Source organism: Erpetoichthys calabaricus, chromosome 12 (genome assembly GCF_900747795.2).
Source record: "Erpetoichthys calabaricus chromosome 12, fErpCal1.3, whole genome shotgun sequence".
In the NCBI taxonomy this organism is placed as follows: Eukaryota; Metazoa; Chordata; class Cladistia; order Polypteriformes; family Polypteridae; genus Erpetoichthys; species Erpetoichthys calabaricus.
The window spans coordinates 36,241,280-36,262,375 of NC_041405.2; the positions used below are offsets into that span (position 1 = coordinate 36,241,280).

A 21,096-nucleotide genomic window follows, 5' to 3' on the forward strand; every position below is an offset into this window, starting at 1 on the left:
ACCAGAGCAGTGAGTTTCATGGTATAAGCATACAGTCATACAGTACAAGGAATTGTTCTATCAAGTAGACTGTGTCAAATACCATGTAAACATTTGTTGCAGGTTCACATAGAGACATTTTTTGAGAAAAGAAAATCCTGATTATTGTCACATCTTTTCCATGTCCAGACAAGTCTCTAGACTTGTCTTCCATGAAGCATGTCTGGGAAATCCTGGAATCAAAACTATTTCTCCCCCACTTCCTCTGCTGATCTCTGACTCCGTGGACGATTGGTTTCAAAGTGCTTGGCTAGACAGGCCCTAAATTATAATTCACATCCACTTGTTTTGCAAACTACAGGTAAAATTCCATTACAACGAATATCTTTACAACAAAATTTTCATTACAATGAAGTATTTTTATGGTCCTGACAGTTTTCCCATATGACATGAGTCTATAGAAATCTCGTTACTACAAAATACATTCAGCAGATACTTTCATTATAACAAAGTGCCCAAAAGACCTTGAAATGCCTTAATGAATAATTCACAGAAGTAATTAGTTCTGTGGTCGATGCTCAGTTGTGCATAACAATACCCAAACACAAACATGGTAAAAAAAATTCTTTCTTCGAACGTTCCTCATACTGGTTTTTTTTTTTTTTTTTTTTTTGCTGTTTGTTTTCTGTGGTTTTCAGTGATAACTTTTGCTTATTGCTTGTCAACATTTGAAAAACGTCCATTGGAATTTAACTCATTGTCACCCTCCTATAGAAATAGCAGACACAAAAAAAAAGGATAACAGTTCATATTAGAAAAAAAAACAATTTTTACGGCTCTCGATTCCAGCAAAAAGAAAAAAGACGCTGCCAGTGATTTCGGAATTTCACAATCGACCCTGTCAACTTTCTTGAAAGACCGAGCAAAAAAAGAAGAAAAATCTCAGGTTGCAAACGTATGCGAACGGCTGCATTTGAAGACGTCAATAAAGCAATTTTTATGTGGTTCAGTGATGCTTGTTCAAGAAACATTCCTATTAATGCGGCACTCATTCAAGAAAATGTGAGGTTTCTAAATTCTCTTGGGACCTCCCCCAACGGGACGACATGCCGAAGAGCATCCCGAAGTGTGATCAACACATCTGTGGAAAACTGTTTATCCATTGCTGGGGCAACAGCAAGCTCACAGCTCTGCTGCACTTCGCAACCGAAGTAAACAGAAAAGATCTCGATGGGTGATGCAAGGAACATTGTAAATGCAGGGAACAGTATTACTTGGTCACTAACCTAGCCACAACCCTGCCTGACTGCTGTGTCTGTGTATAGGAGAGTGGCAGATCCTGCTACAATATATAACTGTGCTGTTCGTGTTTCAAGCTGAATAAAGTTGGTTTTGCTCAAGTACTGAGACTCAGCCTTGTGTTTTTGTGGTGCAAGACAAGTACTTATAACATGACTACGATCTTTTAGGATTTGCGCTTCACTGTAGTGCTGTAAGCCTGTGGTTGCCCTGCCCCGGCAATGGACAAACAATCTTCCACAGAAGCGGCAATTGCGCTTTGGGACGCACTTCATCGTGTTGTTCCCATTGGGTGGGGGGTGGGGATCCCAAATGAGTTCAGAAACCTCACAATATGAAGAAGAAGAAAAGGATGATTCGGCTTCTGATTGATAACTGTGCTGCCCACAATATGCTTCCACATTTAGATAATGTTCGCATTGAATTCCTCCCACCCAATTACACAGCAGTGCTTCAGCCATTGGATTTGGGTTTCATTCGCACTCTGAAAGTGTATTATTGCAAGGAAATGCTGAGAAAATTTCTCGTCAGCATAACTTGTGGACAGGAGGAGATTAAAATTAACATGATAGAAGCTATTGAAATGTTTGCAAATGCCTGGATGCAAGAAAGCACTATAGTGACAAATGCAGAATATCATTACTATGAAATTTTCATTACAACAAAATATTTTTTAGGTCCCTGTCACTTTGTTGTAACAGAATTTTACCTGTATTGAGTTTACTATGATGCTAGTAACTACCATATGAACAAAGCAAATTTCTTGACCCAATTGATAACTTGCTCTAAATATGGAATGATCTCTTACTATTGTGTTACCTGAGCTGTACACTGATACAAATGAGGGAATTTTTGCTGGGTAGATGGTCCCTTTTTTTTTTTAGTATTTCTTTATGATCAATTTTTTTCCTTTAACTGGCAAAAACAAAATAAAATGTTCTGAGAAACAAAAGTAATACAACAGTGATGAAATCCATGCCAATCCATAACTACAGTATATATAATCACGTTCCACCAATTTCAGGCCAAAGCCATAAAACAACAACAAATTTTAATCAAAACCCAAGCCACCCATCCCACTTAGCTCTTTGGAGTTATGTAAAGTGAACACAATTAGAGAGAAAAAAATAGGTGCTAAGAAAGAAAAAAGACAAAATATAAAAAAAATTAGGATTCAGTATAGGATATTAAGGCATCAGCTGTTTCCCTCCACAGACTGAATGATTTAGAAGAATCATAATTAATTCTAGCAGTAGATATTTTCAAGTGAATTAAAACATAAAGAAAAGATACAGTCTGGTGTTGAACAGTGATTATTTCAGGGAATTTTCATCTCAAAGAAGCAAATGTTGTAGCACTTACAGAATCTTAACAAGAAGGCTCTCTTTTGATAATAATTAAAAGGAACACAATAATCATCAGCAAGGAGAAAAATTAATGAGAAAGGGGGGAATTTTTTGCAATTTCTTACATAGAAATGGGAGACTGTTAACAAAAATGGCAGAACGTTGGAACACTCCAGAATGCATGCAATGCAATGCAATCCTGAATGTACCAGGAATACCTGTCAGTATCTTTTTAAAGTGTAAATGAAAAATACACAATTCATTTGCAGTACAAAAAAAACTCACCTAAATATTAAAAATATGATAATGATAAATAAAAAATTAAATATTTGATCTTTTAAATGCTTAATATATATGTAAGTAATTTAAATAAGTCAGTTATTATTCTGTGAACTAGAACTGAGGCAGCAAAAAATTATTGTGAGATAATATTATGTAGCAATAAATAAAAAATTTTAAACATGGTGGCATGCTAGAGGTGAGATAATATCAATGTTCTTTAATATAAATTCATTAAAACTGGTTTAACAAAACATAAAAGGAGAAGACTATACAAAAAATACAAAATGAGGGGACACACTGAATATACAGTGATAGTAATAATACTAGCTAACTACGTAAACCTATGAGTTGGGTAGGGTTATGGTGTTAAATATACTTAATGTTATTTCTTATATGTTTATCATGTGAACTCATGCATAATATAATAATGAAATCCTTTTTTTTTTACTTTATACTTGTGGAAATTCTAAAGACACTGCAGTTGCAATGCACATTGATTTTATATAGTAGTAGTATTTACTTATGCTTTAGATAAAAATTAGGCTAAATGAAAATGGTTACTTGTTTATCATTATCCAGAGTTAAATGCATGCCTCTTAGAATCGAGGGCACAGATATTTCAGTAAGTCAGTAGTACAGCTACAGAGATTCAGGTGCAAAAGAAAAACAGGTCATATTTAAAATACACAGGAAGAGAAAAAAAACAATCCTTTTACCTTTTCATAATTGTCATGCACATTTTGGTTGCTGCGACTTGTCATATAATATTGGGATTCAAGTTCTTACTTTTTAGATATGGCCAATGGATCAAACCTGCCTCCATGCTTCACCATGGCTGAACCCAGTTCCTTAGTAAATTTTCCATTCAGTTAATTTCAGTATTCTATGTATTACCAGCAAACAAAACTCAAAATAGCATGCAATAAACAGAAAAACACCATTTAGTACTGTGTATACATAGAAATGCACAAGTATATCAAAATACAGCTATATTTTTAAACAAAACTGACTAATTATTGGTGCATAAACAGTAAAGTATTAATATATTAAGCTAAGGCATACTGATGAAAGAGAACAGTTTTCCTTCTGTAACAAAGTATAATCAATGGTCAGAGCTTCAACAAGATCATAGTAAGCTTGTAATGTTACATCGGACCCAACAGAAACAATGCTGTCTTTGAACCAATTCCTTTCTTTGTGAATGTGTCTTTTTGAAGGTTAGGGACAATGGTATAACCAACATATTAGATGGGATACAAATTAAGAAACGCATAAATATTTTAGCCTAATTTTTGCAAGGTCATGTTTGTTGTAGGTGTTTTACTTACTGTAATAGATAGATAGATAGATAGATAGATAGATAGATAGATAGATAGATAGATAGATAGATAGATAGATAGATAGATAGATAGATAGATAGATAGATAGATAGATAGATAGATAGATAGATAGATAGATAGATAGATACTTTATTAATCCCAAGGGGAAATTCACATACTCCAGCAGCAGCATACTGATACAAAAAACAATATTAAATTAAAGATTGATAACAATGCAGGTAAAAACAGACAATAACTTTGTATAATGTTAACGTTTGCCTCCCTGGGTGGAACTGAAGAGTCGCATAGTTTGGTGGAGGAACGATCTTCTCAGTCTGTCAGTGGAGCAGGACAGTGACAGCAGTCTGTCGCTGAAGCTGCTCTTCTGTCTGGAGATGACACTGTTTAGTGGATGCAGTGGATTCTCCATAATTGATAGGAGCCTGCTGAGCGCCCGTCGCTCTGCCACAGCTGTCAAGCTGTCCAGCTCCATGCCAACAATAGAGCCTGCCTTCCTCACCAGTTTGTCCAGGCGTGAGGCGTCCTTCTTCTTAATGCTGCCTCCCTAGCACACCACCGCGTAGAAGAGGGCGCTCGCCACAACCGTCTGATAGAACATCTGCAGCATCTTATTGCAGATGCTGAAGGACGCCAGCCTTCTAAGGAAGTATAACCGGCTCTGTCCTTTCTTACACCAAGCATCAGTATTGGCAGTCCAGTCTAATTTATCATCCAGCTGCACTCCCAGGTATTTATAGGTCTGCACCCTCTGCACACAGTCACCTCTGATGATCACGGGGTCCATAAGGGGTCTGGGCCTCCTAAAATCCACCACCAGCTCCTTGGTTTTGCTGGTGTTCAGGTGTAGGTGGTTTGAGTCGCACCATTTAACAAAGTCCTTGATTAGGTCCCTATACTCCTCCTCCTGCCCACTCCTGATGCAGCCCTCGATATCAGTGTCATCAGCGAACTTTTGCACGTGGCAGGACTCCGACTTGTATTGGAAGTCCGATGTATATAAGCTTAATCAGGACAGGAGAAAGTACAGTCCCCTGTGGCGCTCCTATGTTGCTGACCACAATGTCAGAACTGCAGTTCCCGAGACGCACATACTGAGGTCTGTCTTTAAGATAGTCCACGATCCATGCCATCAGGTATGAATCTACTCCCATCTCAGTCAGCTTGTCCCTAAGGAGCAGAGGTTGGATTGTGTTGAAGGCGCTAGAGAAGTCTAGAAACATAATTCTTACAGCACCACTGCCTCTGTCCAAGTGGGAGAGGGATCGGTGTAGCATATAGATGATGGCATCCTCCGCTCCCACCTTCTCCTGATATGTGAACTGCAGAGGGTCGAGGGCGTGTTGAACCTGTGACCTCAGGTGGTGAAGGAGCAGCCTCTCCATGGTCTTCATCACATTTGACGTCAGAGCAACAGGCCGGAAGTCAGTCAGCTCACTAGGACGTGATACCTTTGGGACTGGGGTGATGCAAGGTGTTTTCCAAAGCCTCGGGACTGTCCCCTGTTACAGGCTCAGGTTGAAGATGCACTGTAGAGGACCCCCCAGCTCCGATGCACAGACCTTCAGCAGTCGTGGCGATACTCCATCTGGACCCGCTGCTTTGCTGGCACCTGCCTTTGGCCATATTTTTGACACCCTATATTGGAATATAGTAAATGGATTCAGATAATCAATAACAACAATGTCTTAATACATTTTTACTAAAAATAGATCTGTTTGATTTACAGGGACTGGGGATTTATCTGACGCTGGACTTGGAAAGGGAAGATGGTATTCAGTGAATGTTCCTTTGCAAGATGGAATTCAGGATGACAATTATTACCACATTTTCCAAAGGTTATATAATTTCTTTTTGGAAACAATTTACATCTTAAATGTGTTTGTTGAAACTAATGAATCCTGTAATCCTTAATCATCGGCAGTGTATTTGTTCTCTGGAATAAGCCTTCATTTAATTGACACTTTCAAAACTCAAAATACTTATGCCCTCTTATGTGGTGAGGATGACTCAAGACAGAGTGCAAAAATGTTGCTTCCACTACCTGCCATGTAGCAGAGTTTCTGCTTTGGGATTTTAGCAAGAAGTCATAGACAGCTTGTCTTTGCCTTTTTGAATGAATAGTCATAAGTGAGGGAGCACTTAAATTGTGCTGCGCTTCAGATCTCCTGTTTACAATTTAGCTAAAAGCTTGTAAAAGCTAGAAGTATCCCTGACACAGTTACTCCTGAGACTGCCAATTTACTAGCTACATAAAAATTTTATATTATTCAGGCAAGGATAAAGCAGTTTTTAAAATAGCAAGTTTTTAAGGAGGTGTTTGATACTCTGTAGGTTATTGTTATCATTGCTCTAGGTTCAAGTGAAGAAATGTGATGGAATACACTCATTTTCTCATCCGCATGTTTCTTTGCCTATTGTGTGTCATTGTTTTTCTCAGCTTACTTTGAATGTTAGGCTCTTTGTTATGTCTTCTGCTATTTTGTTTAAAAAAGAGCAACCCCTTCTGTCGCAAGAGTTTATGTGCTGAGATTGCCTTTTTTAAATTAAGGATTCTTCTCACAGATTGAGTTTTGTTAATGGCTTACTCTCAAAACTTCCAAAAGCTGATCTTAGAGTTAGCTATTCTCCCACCTCTAAGTGGTTTAAAGAAATAATAGTGTCCAGGGCCAGATCAGTCTAGTCGTTAACAGAATATCTAACTTCTTTTGAGCTGTTAGCTGCTCCAGGAAGTGAACTCTAAGTGCCTTGCTTGTATGTAGATGTGGGTGTTCATCAGATTAAGCAAGACTGTAAATTGTACTTACAAGGTTATTGTCCTCCTAGGCATCTGTTTGTCTGGTGCCACCTGCAGAGATGTTATTAACACATCTCATTAAAAAATTAAATCCAGAAAGGAATTTGGTCACATGTTAGCTAATGGTATATCTGCAGAAATGCTCATCCACTAAAACAAATGCCCTTCCTGAATGCAGGCTACAGAGGGAAGGTCATTTGCAACATTGAAAGGCTAGCAAAATGGCCAGTTAACCTCTTTGTCAAACAAATGTCCGTGACATCTTTTAATACAGTGGTTTTGAAAATGATTTTGACTGATTTTGCCAAAGTCTGAGGCACTACAGCTGCAGCCAACAATCACATCTTTGCATAAATTTCAAGTTACAATGGAAATATTTATTTTACTAAATACATTAATCTAAAATAAAATACTAACATTAAAGTCCAGAACCATGAAGATAGTGTAATGACAGTGGCCTCACAATACTGATGTGCTCTAAGTCCCATATGTCTTTGGCCACATGTAGTCCTTCCAGGTTAATGTCAAAGTCAATTTAAAAGAGATTCCCATACAGTAGCAGAGATTACATGGACAGTAGAGAAACTGTGAGTCTGAGGAAGTACCAAGGGAGAAGGTAGGCTTGCTATGAGTAGAAAAGAGCAGTGCAAGAATGAGTGAAGGTTACTGTCCACAGGGCCTAGTGGTTAAAAATGTGAAAAATAAGTATATAACACAATTTCAGTTAAATATATGAACATCTCAAGATTTGATCTTCATTTGAACAGTACCTATAGATAAATGTGATGCAATTGGGAAAAAAACAACAAAAAATTTGACTTTGCAATTTTTTTTAGTGAAATACAAACAGATATGTCAATTCTGTCTGTGGAAAAAGTAAGTACATCCTTGGCACTAATAGCTGGTATTGCCCTCTTTGTCAGAAACAACCTCAAGTAATCATTCCCTATAACTGCCTACCAGTCTCTGACATCATCTCGACTCTTCTATGCAGAGTTCTTTCAGCTGTGCAGTGTTTGAGGGATGTCTTGCATGTACAGTCCATTTCAAACCACCCCATAGCATCTCAGGGGATTCAGATCTAGGGCTTTAACCTCACAGTTCTAGAACCCTTCCTTTCTTTCTTTTTAGCCAGTTGTTATTATGTTTATGGTCATTGTCATGCTACAAGGTTAATTTTTGGTTAAGCTTCAGTCTTTTGACGTATGATCTCACATTATCCTCAAGCATCCTCTAATGCAATGAGGAATTCATACTGAATTCTAAGATGGTAAGTGGCCCAGGCACCCTGAAGCATCCCCAAACCTTAACATTTTCATCACTGTGCTGTACAGCTAGTATCAGTTTCTCCTGGTTAGATGTCATCTTTAGTTTTCACCCATCATGTCTTCTAGTGCTGTAGCCAAGTAATCTTTGCCTTTTCTTTCCAGAGCTCATTGTTCCAAAAGTCCTGGGCCTCATGTATAAACGGTGCGTACACCGAAAAATGTTGCATACGCCCGTCTCCATGCTCACATTGCAATGTATAAAAACTAAACTTGGTGTAAAGCCATGCACATTCTCACGCCAGCTGAAACCATTGCATACACACGTTTTCGGCTCGGTTTTGCAAAATGGCGGCACCCAGCAAGCATCAAAGCAGTTCTACTGTTCCTGTGTGGTTTCCCTTTATTTTTTAGATTCACATCCCTGACGTGGCTTTATCAAATACACTGAAATTAACCACATATCTTTTTTTAGTTTAAGGCATCTGATCATAATCAACCTGTAACCATATAATGGTGCACCGAATGGCCAAACTATTCCACATACCATAGCTGCTTTAGTGTTGTTACTCTCAGTGCACCACTCAGAGTATCTTAACCCACTGTATCTGAGTGTGGAATCACAGGTCTACAGCAGCTGATCGGAAAGCTCTAGCGCAGATTGTGTCAAGAGCGGAGAGAATTTTCGGGATACAGCTTCTAGCACACGTTGCCCCAGCCATGGACACAGTCTATTTGAACTACTGCCATTCAGAGCCTTTCCTGTAGGGACCGCGCGGTTCAGAAACAGTTTCATCCCAAGAGCTATAAATGCACTCAATCAGTCCATCAAGTGCACCCGGTAGAACTGTTTGTAATATATGTACAATACCTCACTGTAAACTTGCATTACAGTTGTAATATTGCACAACCTGAGCCACTTATACTTTCATGTTGTATGTTTTTCATTGCTTTTTTATCGTATTATGATTATTGTTGTTATTTTACCATTTTATAGGAAAGTTAAGTTTATAGAGGATTTGCATATTGAATCTCATTGTACCATACAATAACAATGAATGAATTCAATTCAATAGAAGAGAGCGTGTATTTACAGATGATGATGACTGGCTTCTAAGTCGATTTAGAAGCTCAATATCATTTTTAAGATGAAATGCAGTAAAGTATATGTACAGTATTACATTATACAGATAATTTTTTAACTTAATTTAAATGATGTGTACTGTTAATAATCTTGTGGACACAGTGGACAATGGTAGCGATGAACTGGTGCCCCATTGAGGGATTGTTCCTGCCTCAGGCTGTATGCTTGCTGGGACTGGCATGACCCTGGATGGGATAGATGGATGGAATAATTAAACACGTACTATAAAGATATTTCAATGTTCCTTAAAAGTTTTGAAGAATTGGCATTCTAAGCTTACAAGATGGCTTGACATTTATTAAAGAGCTAATTGTGTGGCGATTGATTGCTTGGAGAAGGAAACGGAAGGACAGGAATTGGGGGTTGGTACATTTGAAAGAGACAGTACTGTTGCAATAAATTATTTTATTGAGGGTCGCACACAACGCAGCAAGCATCTTGCGGGAGGCAGGAACAATCTCTGGACGCTACCACTGCTCCACCATGCCCACATGTTTAATACATACTTTAATTTCTATCATCATGAAAATAATATCAAGTATACTTCTTAGTATTTCAATTGTTCAGAGAGCTGTAATATCATGAATATAATGTATTCTGTGCCCTGTCGGCATAAGAGAAAGCCCATTTAAGAAGCACGTAGTGATTCACACACATTGAGGACATAGAAGAACACATAGAATATGAAACATTTAACGTGCTACTTTAGTTACGGTGGGATTTGATAAACTAGTAAATTAAACGATTTTAAGTTAATGATTTCTACTTTTAATGACAAAATAAACTATGTGATTAATGTGGAATGTTTGACCTTTTTATCCACTGTGCCCGTTTATTTTATTTTCTCTGTACCCTAATACACTTTCATATGACACTCAGATGGTGGGCTATGACTCACCTTTTCATGGTGACTTTGATATCTGACCACTTCTTTTTTTTATTTCTCCACTGTGCGGCTTTCTGAAGTTGAACTTTCGAGTTTCTCCACCACACTATGTCACTCGATCTACTTTCTTTTGTTGTTTATACCACTGCTTAAACCAACAAATAGTACATTTTTCCATGCCTCCACTTGGTATTTGCTGAAATTCTACCAACCCCCCATACTTTTGCCATTGTCTTTTCACAGAACGCGGAGCTTAAGGGCTATTTATATTGATTTGCATATTCAAAGAGGCATAACTCTAGGAGGAGACGGGGTGTGGCAGCAGGCACATGCACTTGCGATACATTTCACGCTGACTGGGATTTATGTAGTGGGAGACCTTGGAAGTTGGCATATGCACAGATTTATGCATCTGGATTTTTTTGTGCGTACGTACATTCCTGTTTTTGTCTGTACGGCAAGTTTTAGTGTGAATTCTAGCGCACAGCGTTATACATGAGGCCCCTGGTCTTTACCTTGATGTTCATAGGCAAATTTAGTCTTGCCTTAATGTTCTTTCTGGACAACAAAAGTTTTCCCCTGACACATCTCCCATGCTAGACTTATCATGAACTTTGACATCAACAGCGTGAAGCTCTATCTGTAGGTTTCTTGTTGAACTTCTTTTTTATCTGATGTAAAATACAGAAAAAAACATTTCATTTTTTTTTTTTTTAAAACTCTTTTTCAGACCTTTTCACAGTGGCCCACACAGCAGGGCAAAGTTCATGTAGGAGGGCAATGATAAGACAGAAGCCAAATTATTATAAATAAATAAATAAATAAATAAGTATACCTCAGTAACAAACAACTAAACAAAGTTCCGCCATGAATATCAATACATAGAAATCGAACAAGAAGATTACAGTGAAGTTAAAATTCCTTTGAAGACTTGATAAATAAGGTGTTTCAGTAATAAGATGATCATGCTTTGACCTGGGTTACTTATTGAGGATTTTATGTTAGCCATCACTTGGCATGTTTTTATTTAAAATTGTGTATGTACATAATTGATTAGTGTGTCTGAGAGATTTAGATGCTCAGATAAAATGGATATTGCCTTTTTGGCAGCTAAACATGTTTGCATAGCATAGTTTGTCTAAGGCTAGCACTTTGAGATCCACTTTTTTTAAAGAAATGTCTTGAAGCAGAAGAATAAAATGCCATAAGATCTACATTAATACAGAGGGACAGAGCTGAACTTTTGTATATACAGTGCATCCGGAAAGTATTCACAGCGCATCACTTTTTTCACATTTTGTTATGTTACAGCCTTATTCCAAAATGGATTAAATTCATTTTTTTCCTCAGAATTCTACACACAACAACCCATAATGACAATGTGAAAAAAGTTTACTTGAAGTTTTTGCAAATTTATTAAAAATAAAAAAACTGGGAAATCACATGTACATAAGTATTCACATCCTTTTCTCAATACTTTGTTGATGCACCTTTGGCAGCAATTACAGCCTCAAGTCTTTTTGAATATGATGCCACAAGCTTGGCACACCTATCCTTGGCCAGTTTCGCCCATTCCTCTTTGCAGCACCTCTCAAGCTCCATCAGATTAGAGAGGAATAAAAAAATTGAGAAAACACATGTACATAAGTATTCACAGCCTTTGCCATGAAGCTCAAAATTGAGCTCAGGTGCATCCTGTTTCCCCTAAGTCCCTACCTAAGTCATTCCTACACCCCACAGCTTTTCCACTTCTGAACTTTTTAATCATTATAGACCTAACTTTCACTTTCTTCCATGGCATATTTATAGACTTGAGGAGTTATTTAAAGCACTCCATACATTTCTTAATAATATCTCCTTCCAAGGTCATTTCAAAAGGCTGGTTAACAATGGCCTGGGTGATGTTGTTAGAATGATGTTAGATGTTGTTATTTGAGGCCACCTAAAAGTCGTTTGTAATAACATTAAAAAACTCCAATCAGCCATTGGCCTGTTTTTGACCAGTGTTAGTGATACAAATTTCCTGGCCTCTTGATACCCTTTTCTCAAGTTCAGTTCAGTTACTTTATTTTAAAGTGCAATTCCAAGTGTAAGTCAATGAGTTCAATCCAGACACCTACCTGTTGAGATTGCACTGAAAGTAAATCCCTATAAATACATGGTTCCCACACAATTTGGCTTCAGTGATTTAAGTTTTGGTGTGGTTCCATTCTGATTCCCTGTTTTCCTTGAGATGTGAAGAGGTTCTTTTGGAGTTGAGATGCATCTGTTAGCCATTCCCATAATAAATCTATATGAATATAAAATACATCATTGATCTTTGACCAAAGATACTATTATACCAGGTATAATTAGCAGGCTTGTGTTCAGATATAGTATTTCCTGGAGACAATCCATAGAGATCCTAAAACAGTTCACCATTTGAAATGAAATTAGATGGGCTCCTCCATCCTGTCATGCCCACCAAAGCCCCTTTATCTTTACCTTTATCATTCTTCATGTGTGCAATGGAGTCTTCCTTTAAAAACCAACTGGCAAATCTTAAACACAAAAAAACACTGTTTCTAAAGAGGCTGGATACTCTGAATAGTTGTTAAATATGCATACTGTACACCATCATCAGCTAGAGCGTTCATCTCTGCTAATCAATTTTTCATTGAGATGACACTCTTATTGCTGAATGCAAACTCATGTGATAGCTTGTGATTTTATTTGCATCTACATGGTTTCTTTTTAATAGGGAAACTGTAGAGTAGTAAAGAGAGGCCCACAAATGGAGAGGTCTAGATTCAGACCCAGTGCTTTGTGTAGCAGCAAGTCTGGCTATATTTAGTCTGTTTTTTTTTCTTCATTTCTCCATCCATGCCCAAGCAGCTACTTTTTTTGCAGAGGTCTAGTAAGCCTGAATTTAGTGTGCAAATGCCTGTCACTCTAGAGCAGGGGTCTCCAGCCTTTTTTCCCCTGAGAGCTACTTTTACAAAATGAAAATGGCCGAGAGCTGCTCATGTTTTCTAACATTTATTCTCATAGCTTATTTCAATCCAAACAAACTGAATAAGCTTGTTTTGCCTGAACATTTACAAAATGTTGGTGTCCACAACTCACATTTTGCATTAAAAAATATTTAGTTCACCTGCATGTGCATTTTGTATGTTTGTATGCATTTTCTAGTGTATCTCACACTATTGACTTAAAACATGAATGCTGTCAAAACAAAACAGTGCAATTCCAAATACACAGATATTCCTTATTCATTTGTCATTTTGTTCACATGACAAGAGTATTCACATGTCCAGTTGCATGTGTGATATTTTTTATAGTTATTCAGATGACTGGCACTGCATGGAGTCAACAAGAGAGGTGTAGGTGGAGTGTAGCCACTGAGGTTCACTCTTATTGAGTCATTTAAATGTTCATCTCACAGTCTTGTTCTGAACTTTGATTTCATGACATTCATGTCAGACTCACAGAGGTATGTAGATCCAAACAAAGCAGACATTTTCAGAGCTGCTTAGTGAAGATTCTTATAATTATCTGGCTTTACTAAGCTCCAGAAATGCTGAGAATGCTGTTGAGACTTTAACTGCACATTATTTTGAAGGTTTACTAATATATAATATATAAAATCCAATGTCTGTCTGTCTGTATTGTCTGTCCGCTTTAAACGAGAGAACTACTTAACGGATTTAGCTTGGTTTGTTTTCTATAATTTGTTTGAACATTCTGGTTGATTTTGCGACTTCTCTTATTTCGCTATGTATCATAGTTAGCTTGTGGTACTGATTTATTTGCGTGAATTCAACCTTGTTTGATATTTAAAATAAAGTGTTACTTAGGTTTTGATGAGTTTTTAGTCCGGATATTCTCTTAAGTGTATGCCACATTGAAAAGATAGATTGCAATTCAGATTGTGGTTCGTGATATGATTTTTTTTGGAAAGATTGCCCACCTCTAATTTGACTAATCAAATTTATGTAGGATTCATTAACCCTTTGGCAAGCTACTTGGAAAGGGGTTGCGAGCTACCGGTAGCTCGCGAGCGACATGTTGGACACCCCTGCTCTAGAGAAACTAAGCATGACACACACCTATTTACCTCAAAGGTGGTGAGCCTCCATAATAGCTTCAATTTTCTATAGACTAAATTTAACCAGACTTTTTGGATAATCTGTCCCCCAGGCATTTATTAGTCACCACCATCACCAGGCTTGGATCAATAAGTGAGTTATTATAACTTCTAAGCGTGGCTTGTTCCTGGTCTGGTGAGTTGCCTAAAGGTAACCCTTCAACACAGAAGGAGCACAGGTACTTCTGAAAATATTTGTTTTGAAATGTCTGGGTCACACAAGTTACACAGTAGAATGCCAGTATTTTCCTCATTGAGAAATGTGCAGACAGAATTCATTGATGTTTTTAACAAGATCACATCAGATTTGTTTTTTTTTTTTTTGTTTCAGTGTCCTACAGGAGGTTCATGCTGCTTTTAACCCTGAAGCATTAGTATTACAGCTAGGTGCAGATACCATCGCTGGAGACCCAATGTGCTGTTTTAATATGACACCAGTGGGAGTTGGAAAATGCCTCCAGTATGTTCTACAGTGGAACCTTCCAACTCTTTTACTTGGAGGAGGTGAGGTTATAAATTAAGCAGTTTGACATTTCTAGTAGTGATAAATGTAATTCATTTTTCATTGAGTATTGGCAACAGCATTTCAAAAATGTGCGTAAGTAGGTTAATATGTTGATTTACTTTTAAAAGCAAAAGTAAAATTCATGATAAAACCCATGAAGCATCATCTGTTTTGTGAATGAACAGTGCAGTTCATTTCTTGGAATATAAAAACAAAAACATTAATTTATATAGCATATTTTTAGACAAATAATGTAGCTCAAAGTGCTTGGCATGATGAAGAAAGAGAAAAAAGACAAAATAAATAAGAAAATAGAATTAGGGAACACTAACGTAGAATAAAAGTAAGGTCCGATGGCCAGAGAGGACAGACAGAAAAAAAAAAAAAAAACTCCAGACGACTGGAGAAAAAAAAATGTGCAGGGGTTCCTAGGCCACGAGACCACCCAGCCCCCTCTAGGCATTCTACCGAACATAAATGACATCAATCAGTCCTCATTGTATTCAGGGTTCACATGGAAGAAGAACTTGATGATGACGGCCATGTGGACTTCTGCACCCTTGATCTAAGGCAGTGGTTTTCAGACCTGGTCCAAAAGTACTGGCGCTGCTGCTGATTTTCATGCCATGTAATAGATTAATCAGAGTCCAGGTCTAGCCTTTATATTAAATTGTAGTTTAATTGAGAATAATATTGGTTTTTTTTCTTGTTTTCACACTTAATATTCTTATTAATTATTACTGAACTTCTGCAATGAAGTTAGTAAAATGGGTGTTTCCTCTGTTTACTTGCTGTCTATTTTTGTTCACAATGTCTGTTGTTAATGACGTCCTTCCTGATAAGAATAACACCAGCCAAATATAGGCACTAACATGAAAGTGAGTTCTTAAACTGAGAAAAATAAAGAGAATAAATCGAGGGTGATGTGCTAAATGTTACTTGAACAATACACTGTGCCTTTCATTTTGTTTATATGGTTACCTGCTGCAAGCAGTAGGACAACAAATGTTTCACATTTTTTACAGCCCAATTCCTAGTTTGCAGAATAAAAGCACAAGTGATACCTTTAATTAAACAGATTCATGGATTAAAGTGAGATATCATTTGATTAGAAACTGGGTAGTTTAAAAACCAGCAACAGAAAATACTATGGAATTGAGTCTGGCAACCCTTGTTTAATGGCAATCAAAGCACTTTCTAATTTAAAGCTTTCTCCCTTTAACAGATAATGATGTCATTTAGTTTTGTACATTTAGTATTGTAACTTGCAACAGATGCTGTAACAAATTTTCTTTTTTGTATGAGTTTCAGTCTTTAAGAGCACTGTTCTTATTCTACTAGTCATTTAGCCCGTTACAATAATGGGCGCTAGAACAGTAGTGCATAAACATTAGTAGGAACAGTCTATATTAAATGGCAAGGGACTTTGACCTCATTCTTTTTGTTGGTCGTATTTTTCTTTCTTTTGTTGATGTTTACTTGCTGAGCTGACCGTTCTTTGTGGGCTGCCGCCGTTTATTGTGTGTCTTTAATTTTCTGTGACAGTAATACTGTCTTGTACGGTTCTATTCAATAAGGGCGCGTAGATAATTTAGTTCAAATGGCTCTGGAATATGTGAAGAGCAACAGGTGCAGATCTTTATTTACGCGCGCCTTTATTCGCTGCACCCAATTGAGGTCGTCCTTTTGAGGATCGCCTTTTTGTGTGCGCCCTTATTGAAGGATACCGTCTTGTACGTCCGCTGGCTTGTACGTCCGTAATATAAGTCCGTAATATACCTTTAATTTTCTCTGGCGGTAATACAGGCGTGTGCGTCGGTAATATGCCTTTAATCTCCTCTGACAGTAATACTGGCTTGTATGTGGCTGTAATATGCGTCACTGTATTGTGTACCTTTAATTTCCTCTCGCAGTAATACTGGTTTGTAGTTCCGTAAAACGCCTCTAACTTTCTCTGACAGTAATATCGTGCATCGCACCGTGCCCCGCGCATGCGCACTTCACCAGAAGACACCCACACACGGACACCTGGACGCACATAGGGATTTTATATATATAGATTCTATACTATCCCTTCAAAAAGTACATTTTTTTTGTATTATAACTATCAGTGTAGTTCTTATATAGATGTCAACTTGAATTATAATGCCTTTTTGATTAGGCCTGTGAAACGTGAAGAAAAGCACTTAATGCCAGTAGTTTTTTTTTTCCTTCATTATTTTTTGCACAATGAAGATAAAATTAAATTGAAAGCTTAATTTTATATACCTTCTTCCTAAAACAGGTAAACATTTTTTTTTTACTTAAAAATGCATTATATATACTACTTGACATATACCCTGCATTTTTTGTAATGGTGTTTAATATTTTTCCTTTCAAAACCTGTTTATTTGGAATTAAATTACAAAAATGGATAAACTTAATTATTTCTATCAAAGTCAACATTTGTTGATTTATCTGCCATCAAAATGTCTTGAAACTAAGGTGCCAGAGAGGAAGAACAGGCACCCTGGCTGGGATAAAGCAAGGATTCATGCTTGGCCAGGAGGCCGTGTTGGAAGGAGTAGACGAACAGGCTCACCAGGAACAGAGTATTTCCTCACATGTCAATTGGCAGTGTTACCGACCTGGATATGAGAGTAGTTTAAAAAGAAGCCTGTTGCCTCAGTTAAACTGAGACAGAATCAAGAGGTAGTAGGCAACATTCTTTTGGAGGAAGAAGGAGGATTTGTGAAATATTTACTTTGCTGTGTGGTGTATGTGGAAGAGAGAGAGAGCGGTTAGGAGCAAGTGGAAGGCACTTTGTAAAATAAACCTTTATTTGAACCTGGAATTATATTGGGTACTGTATTGCCATGTCTGTGGTTTGGGGCTCAGTGGTACCCCCTAGTGGTTAAAATAAATTACCTTTATATCCATAACTGTTTCTAAATTGTTTATATTTATTTCTAAAACTGTGCTGCTTCTAGTGCCAGTACTTCATTACTCATGTTCTAGGTTTTTGCAATAGTGATTGAAATCAAGATAGAGATTTGAACAAAATAATACTATGTTGGCTTCAAAAATGGAGCCGTCTCACCTACGACTGTCATTGTACACAGTTTTTCTAGTGATTTTCATACACAGACTTCATTTACATAATTTTAACAAGTCATGGGGAGGCACAGCACATTCTTGTAATCACCAGTTATGTACTTTGACATCACCAGCAACTTAGTTACACCAGTCTGTTGGTCACCCTGGCAAAAGAAACAAGTCTGATTTTATCTTAAGCTGTAGAATTGGGCCCTGTGTATGTTAGAACTAACAAGAAATGAGCGCCCACCCATATGTACAAGTATGCATTGCAGCCATGAACAAACAGGGGTTTGCATGTTTTGGACTTCGCAAACACAAGAGAGCGTTGTCATTTGTAACACAACAGAATGGAAAAAACAAATGAGATTGTGCCTGAACTTGCTGTACCTGGAGAGCATTTGTACAGCACTGGTGTGGTCAGGCAGTATATTATTATCTGTCAGAAAAAGGACTGTGCTTGTGGTGCTTTGGAACTTTGAAACTATGCTGATAAGTCATCATGGAGTCTTGTAGTTTACCATCTTCTCCAAATTCCTAGTTGTGTAATCTGACATCCTCAAGCAATGAGATCAGCAACTTCAGTCATCAGGTTTAACAGTCCCTCAGACTAGTATTTATGTAATATAACACTGGCTTTACAGTTCACTATGGACTTTTTGGAATAAAGGAAACTGTAAATGCTTTTAAAAAACATTTCTACTTGTAGGATCTTTAATGTTTTTAATTAATCATTTTTTCAAATGAGTTGTCTGTTATCTTTTCAACGTTAGATTCAGTATTGTATCAACAATTTTTAAAATATTATTTACTTTATTCTTATCTCATCAACATGTAAATGATATCATATTATTAAACAGACAATTTCAAATTATTATAATGCATACAGAATGTTTCAAAGGAAATATTTAATCATGTATTTATTAAAGAAAAAACATGGATGATAGACAGCCTTTGCTTGGTGTGTGCTAAATAAATTGATACGTACAAAAACCTGAATTGGATTAAGTAATATGTCTTCTCGAAAACTAACAGCTGTTACCGAGTTTGCCATGATGGCTACTTCATGTTTTGTTGTAGATTTCCAAAATATAGATATAAAAGTTACTGTTCCCAGATACAATGCTCGTTTTTGTATCTTCAAATCATAGCTTCTGCTTTAGTTACATAATTTACACATTTAGTATTATTTTTATGACAATATTATCTGTATTACCTGGCTTTGCCTGGAAAAAATCCATAAAACAATGGGCCTCACTTACTGTATAGTGACTTTGTATAATCTGGTGTATCAAAAGTACTATGTTACTAAGTGCTTTTCTGTATTATATTGGTAGATTTTGTACCAATGGCTAATATTATTGGGAGGTGGTGTGGTGTGGTGTAGTTGTTAAGGACCTGGTGCTAGGACATAAGATTCTGGGGTTGTGGGTTTAAATCCTGCTGCTGACACTATATGACCATGAGCAAGTCACTTCACTTGCCTGTGCTCCAATTGGAAAAACAAAATAAATGTAACCAATTGTATCTTAAATGTTTTATGTCACCTTGGACAAAGGCATCAGTGACATAATAATAATAATAATAATAATGTGCTATACACACTTGTCCTTAAGTAAAACATTCCTGCATTAGATAAATCCTTCTTTTTTTGTGCTTTTTTCTAGTGACTTGGCTTTTGTTGACGGTGATATCATAGCATACTTTTAAAGGAATTTTTTTTTTTAATTGCAATTAGTAATCTTTAGGATTAATGTGATGTTTGGTTGTTTATTATTATCACTATTTGATGTTTCATTTGTTTATGCCATTCACTCAAGTTCAACGTTTCTTTTCATGTTTTTCGTCCGTTGCATATAGTCCCCCTATAAAGTCCGCAGTTGTGAATATATATGCACAGTACAGTATTTCTTCAAAGTGATCTATGTAAGTACCCTGTGTGTTACTGTGATGTCTTAACGTGAAGAGCAAGGAGCGCAGAGCAGTTTCTTTGGGCATTGTGACACAATCTCTATTGCTTCCTCATTAGATATTATAGTGCCATTATCTAGGACCAACGTTGGGGTATTGCATAATTGAAGCACCACATTCAAAGAGTTGATCTTCCTTGTTTGGAGTTCTCGAGGCTGGAGGGGGATGGATAACCAAGATGAGAGCAGTACACTTCTTACAGTGCCAGTATTCAACAGGATAAAACAGCACTTTATAACAATTGAGCTTAGCATCTTCCTTGAGCTTTGATGAACCTTGTCTTTCCATTTCACAACATAATGACATCTCTTTATATCTGTCCAGGACACCGCCCTATCTTCAGTTGTCTGTCTGTCTATTGTTTATTGGTGATAATTTTCATGGCCCGTCAATCGCTTTGGCTCTGTCCTTCGTTTACATAAAGCATGTTTTCTGTGTAGAGCATTTAATTTAGCTTAATATTAGTAAATATTGACAAATAAAAAATCTACCAACAAATTAAAAAAATGTGTCAGCTTATTTTCTTTTGTCTACAAGGTTGCTGAATTTCAGTAAAATCTATCAAAGCATTTTAGAGCTTTTGAGATATTTAATTTTTTCTTTAGTAGATATGTAGTGCCTAAGATATGCCATCTGAACAAATTTTAGCTTTTTAATTAAACGGTATATAGTGTCTTTTACAGCTGTGGTAATATTTCAATATGATATGGTAAAAGTTTATTTCAAATTTACCTGATTATGCTGCTGAAAAAAGATATCCAACTTCAAATTGAATTTAACTAGAGGAGAATCTCTTTGGAACTGTCACACCTGTGTTATTTCTTTGTCTCCTTTGAAAAGATATATATTATAATATACTAGCCGACGCCCGCCATAGCATATGGCGGCGTAAGAATAGGAACGGAAAACGGTGAGAAAGGAATTCAGAAATCAAGAAGAAATAAATACTTCTTGAAAGATGCAGTGTGCATATAGAATTTCCGGCCAAGCAGGATTACAAGTGACAAATAAAGAAATAAATACTTCTTGAAAGACGCAGTGTGCATATAGAATTTCCAGCCAAGCAGGATAACAAGTGATAAAT

At 36.9% G+C, this 21,096-nt stretch overlaps 1 protein-coding gene across 1 annotated transcript in view; it reads left to right on the top strand.

Annotated features, from left to right (window-relative positions):
- hdac8 (histone deacetylase 8) overlaps positions 1 to 21,096 on the top strand; it is an 89,110-nt gene that overhangs the window by 46,682 nt on the left and 21,332 nt on the right. The window contains 2 exon segments of the mRNA XM_051934407.1: positions 5,956 to 6,081; positions 14,793 to 14,965. Of these exon segments, the coding sequence (XP_051790367.1) occupies positions 5,956 to 6,081; positions 14,793 to 14,965 (299 nt within the window).